The sequence below is a fragment of the Marmota flaviventris genome, chromosome 10 (assembly GCF_047511675.1).
Source record: "Marmota flaviventris isolate mMarFla1 chromosome 10, mMarFla1.hap1, whole genome shotgun sequence".
NCBI lineage: Eukaryota > Metazoa > Chordata > Mammalia > Rodentia > Sciuridae > Marmota > Marmota flaviventris.
The window spans coordinates 88591794-88599152 of record NC_092507.1 but is presented as its reverse complement, the minus strand read 5'-3'; the positions used below and the strand labels follow the sequence as shown (position 1 = coordinate 88599152).

At 46.6% G+C, this 7359-nt stretch overlaps 1 protein-coding gene and 1 long non-coding RNA gene across 2 annotated transcripts; one reads left to right on the top strand and one right to left on the bottom strand.

The window, feature by feature from the left end:
• Positions 1-324: 324 nt before the first annotated feature.
• S1pr1 (sphingosine-1-phosphate receptor 1) lies at positions 325-5085 on the bottom strand. Its single transcript, XM_027943123.3, has 2 exons — positions 4728-5085; positions 325-3062 (listed from the first exon to the last, which is right to left on the bottom strand). The coding sequence occupies exon 2, from the start codon at positions 2891-2893 to the stop codon at positions 1748-1750; it is 1146 nt and encodes a 381-aa protein (XP_027798924.1). The 5' UTR covers positions 2894-3062; positions 4728-5085; the 3' UTR covers positions 325-1747.
• A 137-nt stretch (positions 5086-5222) lies between these two features.
• Positions 5223-6477, top strand: LOC139707269 (uncharacterized). The gene is made up of 2 exons (XR_011708890.1): positions 5223-5608; positions 6221-6477. It is a non-coding gene; the product is annotated as an uncharacterized lncRNA (long non-coding RNA).
• The last annotated feature ends 882 nt before the right edge of the window (positions 6478-7359 follow it).

The following is a 7359-nucleotide window of genomic DNA, read 5'->3' as shown; positions in this document are numbered from 1 at the left end:
TTTTAGGACAGAATTATTGTACTTAATTTGGTTTGGCTTTAATGTAATTTAAAGCTCAATTACATTTACTTACCAATGTGGTATTGAGAAGGTTGGTGGTTTTTCACATTCATTGGACTCTTCACTGTGAACTTACAAAGGTTATCTTCCTGAAAAAGATAGAGTGGTTTCTAAACAAACCACATTTTTCTTCACACCCTAGTTTATCAGAGTCAAGTCCTTTAAAGAATAACAGAAATTTGCCCTTAACTGTGATTCCAAAGAGGCGCATAGTCAAAGAGAATACCTCAGTAATGATTTTTAAAAATGCTCTTCACAAAGAGATCTTTAAAAAAGATCAGTTTATTAATGTTTAAAAGTTGATAAAGCTATGTGCAAAATAATCCACAAAGTCAGAAACCTATTAAATACTATATATTTTTTTAAAAAGACATTTCTTTGTTTAATTGCACTGAAAAACCATACTAATGAGACAGCAATAAATTTTTTATTCTTTGCAACATTTATACACATCTTCAATTACTATCAGATGAACAGCTATACTGAAAAACTTCTGGTGCTCCCTATCAGTTAAAGTAATGCTTTTAAGGGCACAAGAGGATGGTATTTTCTTAAGAAATACACATTCAATGGTGTTAACACAGGTTAGGGGAAAAAATCCAATGAAATGAGCTCCGCTGAAAACAAATACATTCAAAATTCATAAAAAGTACTTTTAACACAACAAAATACAACCATCCTGTTGGTTGGAATGAATCACACAACACTCTGAAACAAACATCAACAAAAGTGCCAAAGACAGATGCTGTATTTGTTAGACAAAGTCATTAAGGAACTCTCTTGGTTTACCAAAGTTAACTCCCAGTCAGTTTTCACCTTGTTTCTCTTGCGACTGTAAGGCTTGGGGCTAAGATAAAGTCGACTTCCTTATGCTGATTACAGCCACAATGGATATGACACTTTAGCACATTTCATTGTAAAGATGTTTAAGAAAAAAAAATAATCAAAGTGACTTCAATCAATTATTAAAAAAAAAAAAAAAAAACGGATCCAGCTTACATGGAAACTTTGGCCTCAACAAATGAAATTGCTTTACATCTTCAAACCATTTCCATCTCCTCACAGCCTGTCTACTCAGCACTGCCTTCCTGCTACAGATGGTCAAGAAATGGACCAGGGCACAACCTCTACTCTGAGGACTGCCAGGTAGTTACAATATAAAGTAAAAAACATCTCCAGGAGGGGTGTGAACAGGGAGGGGAGGGTGGGCTATGCAGAGCCTCCCCCAGACAAGTAGAAGTGGACACACTCACTTGGGTTTGAAACTACAGTGGGAAAAAAAAAAAAAACATCTTCTGCTTACAACTCCAGACAAAGAGAAACTTTCACGTGGAGACTTCAGTCTTTGAGGAGGGGCCAAATGAACCCTTCAGGAGCTTGACAATGCTAGACCTTTGGCTCAGTGCAAAATCAAAGCTCCAGGGGACTAGGAAATAGGCTCCAGGCAGGGGACCTGACTCCACCCTTCCCAGTGCATTGTTCACAGGAACTAAATACCCACCAACACCCAGTGGCACCACCACCCGGGCTTTTCGATTCTCCCCCTCCCTCCCTCTTTCCAGCTCCTTCCCTCGCAGCAGCTCCTTCCTGGCAGCAGTTGAGGCCCAGAGCCCTTTTTCAAATACTGGGGTGGTGGTGGTGGGGTGACCCTGTAAGAGCACTTCCCGAGGATTGGCAGCATTCGGCTTTAGGAAGAAGAGTTGACGTTTCCAGAAGACACAATGGTCTCTGGGTTGTCGCCATCATCCTTCTGAGGGTGAGACGAGTTGTCCGATTTACTGCGGCTGAATTCCACACCAGCGATGATGGGTCGTTTGAATTTGCCGGTGGAGTCTCCACTGGGGCACTTGCAACAGGACATGATCCGGATAAAGGCCCGGCGCATCTCCTTGTTGGTCAGAGTGTAAATGATGGGGTTAGTGCCAGAGTTGAGCACTGCCAACACCAAGAAGTACTCCGCTTTGAAGAGGATGTTGCAGGTCTTCACCTTGCAGCCCACGTCCAGCAGAAGCAAGATGAAAAGGGGTGCCCAGCAGGCGATGAAGACGCTCAGGACAATAATTACAGTCTTCAGCAAGGCCAGCGACTTCTCAGAGCTGCGGCTGGCCTTGGAAATGTTTTTGCGGAAGGTCAGACGGCGGCTTCGAGTCCTGACCAAAGAGTAGATCCTGCAGTATAGAATGACGATGGAGAGCAAGAGGAGAGTGAAGACTGTGGTGCAGAAGAGGATATAGTGCTTGTGGTAGAGCGGGAGCACGGTGGAGCAGCTGGACAGCGTGCTGATGCAGTTCCAGCCCATGATGGGCAGGCCCCCCAGGATGAGCGAGATGACCCAACAAGCGCTGATCAGCAGGAAGGAGCGGGAGCTATTGCTCCCGTTGTGAAGTTTCATCTTCAGCATAGTGATATAGCGCTCAATAGCGATGGCTAGGAGGCTAAACACGGAGGCTGACAAGGCCACAAACATACTCCCTTCCCTCAGAAACCACTGGGCGGGGGTGAGCTTGTAGGTGGTGGCCCCAGACAGCAGCAGGTTGGCTGTGTAGGCGACTCCCGCCAACAGGTCTGAGAGGGCCAGGTTACCAATAAAATAGTACATGGGCCGATGGAACTTCTTGGTTTTCCAAATGGTCAGCAAGACAAAGATGTTCTCCAGAATGATGCAGCAGCAGATGAAAATGAACACCACCGAAGTCAGTTTAATGCCATTCTCGTCGGGGCTGATATTCAGCTTTCCTGTGTAGTTGTAATGCCGGACTATGATATCATAGTTGACATAGTCGGAGACCGAACTGCGGAGGGCCTTAACTACCGGGATGCTGGTGGACACCATGGTGCTGCGCCGTGTCCCCAGGAACCGGGAGGTGGCACTTCTCCAGACGAACGCTAGAGGGCGAGGGCGAGCGGGGCTTCACTCGCTGCTGCTGGGGTGAAGATCTGTAAGAGATCCAGGCTTTTTGTGTAGCTTTTCCTTGACCGGAGAGGGCCTCCGAAACTGCAGCCTTAAATAAGTCACAAAGAGAAGAGCGTCAGGGTAAAAGCCATACCACACTAGCAGAATTCATTCTCGCTAAGGCATTGCTCCAGTTCTGTTATATTGCTGTTTTAAGAAAACCTGAGGAGAGTGCATGGAGAAATAAATATCTATATAGCATATATATATATATATATATATATATATATATATATATATATATATATAATTATCATTTCTAGGGGAGACGAGGAAGAAGAAGAGTAAGAAAAACCAAAAAATTACCCACGCTGAAAACTTCAACTGGATGAATGGGAAAGTCTCCCTATGTTCACATACACTCAAACTGAGATAAGAAATCTGGAGAAGGGTGCCCAGTAACTCCATTCCCGCCCCGCTAGCTCTCTCCCCCTCTAGCCCTTCAACCCCTGATACCCCAGGATTCTCTGAAATAGTCATCAGCTCATCTGCGTGCTCACACCAACAGCCCATAATCTCTACCCAAAGAGACTCAACTGGCAAAGCTAAGGGCAGAAACCCACACCTGGGTCCCTCACTCCACCCCACCCCACCCCACCCCCAACTCGAAGAGATGAGCACCACCTCCTAATTGCCATGCAAGAAAGTAGATTTGCACGAAAATTATTTGACAGCGTAAGTCATTTTCTGGGCTCTATTAATAACCCTCTAGAAGCAGGTGTGCTGAGGGTCCGAGGGCGTAGTGAGGTGTGGGCCGCTAGGCGCGCCCCAGCCCTGCGGTAAACAGGAAAGCTCAGCGCCTCCGTGAAGCAACTGCCTATTGTTTCTTCTCCCCCTCCCCCCAACCCCCGGCAAGCCTGGTGCAAGTAAATGTAAAGGTATTCAGGAAAAAACCATTCATAAGAGATTGCAGTAAATCCCAGAAGTTTCATACGTTGATTGCATAAGCATTTTTAGTTTAGTCAACACAGGCACACACACACAAACGAGAAGTTATACCACTAATGACAATACATGCTGCCACATTTCTAATTTCAGGGGGCAAAGCTACTCAGAAACAGGCATATGATGTGCATTGCAAAACTGGCATGGCCAGTTGTAGTTAGTGCCATCCCCACAAAGCGCTGCCTCCTCTCATAGAACTAGAAAGTGTGAAGGAATGGCACAAAGCATTAGTCTGCACAGGTCTACTTTTAAGTTGTTTAAATGTTTCAAAGTAATGCAGCATTCTGATTTTTTTTTTTTTTTAAGTGCAGTAATAGAGGCAGGAGCAACTTTTCGGTCAGCACAGGCTGCCCGCGTTTGCCCCATCCTAACTCTATACCTTGCTGGGAAGCAGTGCAAGTTTAAACTATTACCCCTGTTCCCCCAAATTCTTCGTCTATAAGATTTCTAAAAATAATCGTCTTCTCTCCTTCTGAAGAACCGCAACTTCCATCCCCCTCCCCCACCAGTCAGTTCTACATTTAGGGATTAATCCTTTTCCAAACTCCGTAAATCACCGGTGCTCCAAGAACAATTCGATCGAGTTGGGCTCCACAGCAGCCCAAGAGACAAGTACTTTCAGAGCCCAGAGATGGATGTTTTCAAAGTTTTTGTTCGTTTCGTTCAAGCTTAAAAAAATCGTTTCTGCCACCTAGGCCCTCCGGCAGCGGTACGTCTCCGCACTCCCAGCCACCGCTGGCCAGAGCCCGAACGGCTCGTGGCTCCCTACCTCGCTCAGGCAGGACGAAGTTGCGTTAAGAAAGCTCCGGGTCTGCACCGCGCACTCCGCATCTTGCTGCTGCCCGCGACTGACTGCGCTGTGCTTTCGCAAAGTTACTGGAGTGGGACCCTCCCTCCGCAGCCGCGCACTCCAATGGCCAGCCCCGCTCGCTGCTGCCCGCGCCAGTCTGCAAGGCAAAGTCGCCGAGCGCCACGCCGAGGCAGGGTGGCTTCCTTTAGGAGGAGATTGGGAGGGGTTAATGCCTTAACTCTTCACGCCCTCTCAGGGCTGGGGGCCCCGGATCTGGGCTGCTGGGACACACCGTCCAGGAAAGATCTCGGGGGAAAGCAAATAATGAAATAATAAAGAACCCTTCCCTCTGCTTTCCCAAGCAGCGAATCCACCCCCCACCCCCCAACACACACACACACACACACACGGTGGGGGCGGGGGAAAGAAGGGGCGGAGCCTAGTATCCCCTAAATTCTAAAGTAGAAGTCCTGTCCCTCGGCAGCAATCCTCCACTCCCAGACCATGCAGAGTGCTCATTCAAGCCCACGGAAAAGAGGAGGTGGGAACATTTTGGAAACTTTTCTCCCCACAAGACAGTGGGGCAGAAGACGACCCGGCGTTTCATAGTGCACCTCCCTGGTCCCTAGCCTTGCAGCTCTTGGCGGATCCAAGTGTCCCTAGTTGTCGCCGGTAGCCCCTGAGGCCACTTCCGCGCGGGCAGGGGAAACCGAAGCCGTTGCCCAGCGAGTCTCAGTCGCGCTCTGGGGAGCAGAGGCTGGGAAGGAACTTTGAGAGGTATGGAGGGGGCTAGAAGCCGAAAAGGGAGAGTGGACCGGAATGATCCGGTACTCTCCCTTACCCCTCCAGCCCTGATCCCGGTAAGGCCTAGAAACTTTCTGTCTTGAGGGGCAGAAAGTGGCTTCCCCCCACCCCCCGCCCCCGTGCATAGTGAAATGGGCCAGCATCGGGGTTGGTGTTGGGCGGGGGTTCCCCTCGTTCAACTGGGCACAAAGTCAGGCGGTGTGTCCCAGATTCAGGCCAACAGTGAGGCCTTTGAGGAGGTGGGCTGCTGGCCGGTCTTGAAAGATTTAGAAAATTGGGGAGGCTCTGAAATTCCCAAAGGGGAAGAGCCTCCAGGTCCAGCACAACTGAAGCATCCACAGTTGCCCAGCTAACCGCCCAGGTGCCCTTCTCTCTCTTTGCATTTGGGAGACAACCCCAAAAGCCCTGACTCTCAATGTTTGCACCTCTCCCCCCAACCCCCCCCCCCTTTTTTTTCCTTAGACAATACTTAAGAACGTGCATCTGAGAGTTGGCATTTCATCACATTTGCCTGACTGGCAAGCTCAGGGCACTTCTGCCCTGGCTTACTGCTATTGCTTTTTGTTTATTGCCGTACTGGGGGTTGAGCCCAGGGGCGTTTCTACCATTGAGCTATAACTCAGCCATTTGTATTTTATTTTGAGATAGATTTTCACTGTGTTGTTCAGGTTGGTCTCGAACTTGGTGATCCTCCTGCCTCGGCATCCCTAGAAGCTAGGATTACAGGCTGTGCTACCAGGACTCTCTGCCCTGCCCTAAAAGAAAAGAGGTTTTTACCCAGTCCCTGCTCATAATTCTTTCCCATCCTAGCAGATGTGAACTCAAAACTTCCTCCACAGTGCAGTTTCAATTGACAGGCACACCCTGTACCTGAATGACTCAGAGGAGGCTTAATGAATAAACAACAGACCCCTGGCTTCTGGGATTTTATGAGTCTGTTGTTTTTTTTTTTTTTTTTTTTTTTTTTTTTTTGTTGTTGTTTTGTTTTGTTTTTTTAAAGTGACAGTTAAATCACAATCACCTTAAAATCCACATCAGCAACAGCACCCAACCCATAGCCACAAATCCAGCAGTATGAACACAAAACATGGAAATTAAGATAATAGAACTCCAGACTCCAGAATAGACTGAATGGGTTTAAAGACTTATTCCATTTGAAAGGGAAGAGATGTTGTGTCTGTCCAGCCAATAAAAGTAAAGAATTAGAGATCTCTCCCACACTCTGGCTAACTGAGTTCTTTAAAGGGAAAAGAATTATAGTGAGTTGTGCACCTGGACAGTAGCAATCATGTGCTATTCTGACACTACTGCTCTGTGAAGCAAGCATGGCTGGCTATTTTATCCATAAAGGAAATGCCATTCAGCTTAAGATAATTGTAGATTTCTCAATTAGGGAGTATTAGAACTGGGTTCCAAAACTTACCTACCACAGATCTCTGGTCTCCTAGCACAATATCACAGTCAATAAGCAATTAAGGAATTGAAATATGTATGTTACTAAAGAGAAGTAGTTCTCTTTATTCAAAGTCTTAAACTTGCATTCATTTCTGATTATGAAAATTATATAAAAGAATACTACAATATGTCCTCTTAAAACCAGTTAGTTTTACTTTGTATGTATACAAAATGTAGGGCTGTGGGTGTAGCTCAGGGGTAGACTGCTTGCCTAGTACACTCAAGATCCATATTCCATCCCCAGCACTTGATTGACTTTAAATATTTCATTGTTAGCCTTCAATATATAATGAAAAGTTGTACTTTTAGTATTTGTGTACTAGTGCTATACATGTTAAGTCATTTGGTCCTT

Bases quoted from the DNA above. Each gene is read 5' to 3' on its own strand.
- S1pr1 (XM_027943123.3), bottom strand. From the start codon at position 2,893: ATGGTGTCCACCAGCATCCCGGTAGTTAAGGCCCTCCGCAGTTCGGTC.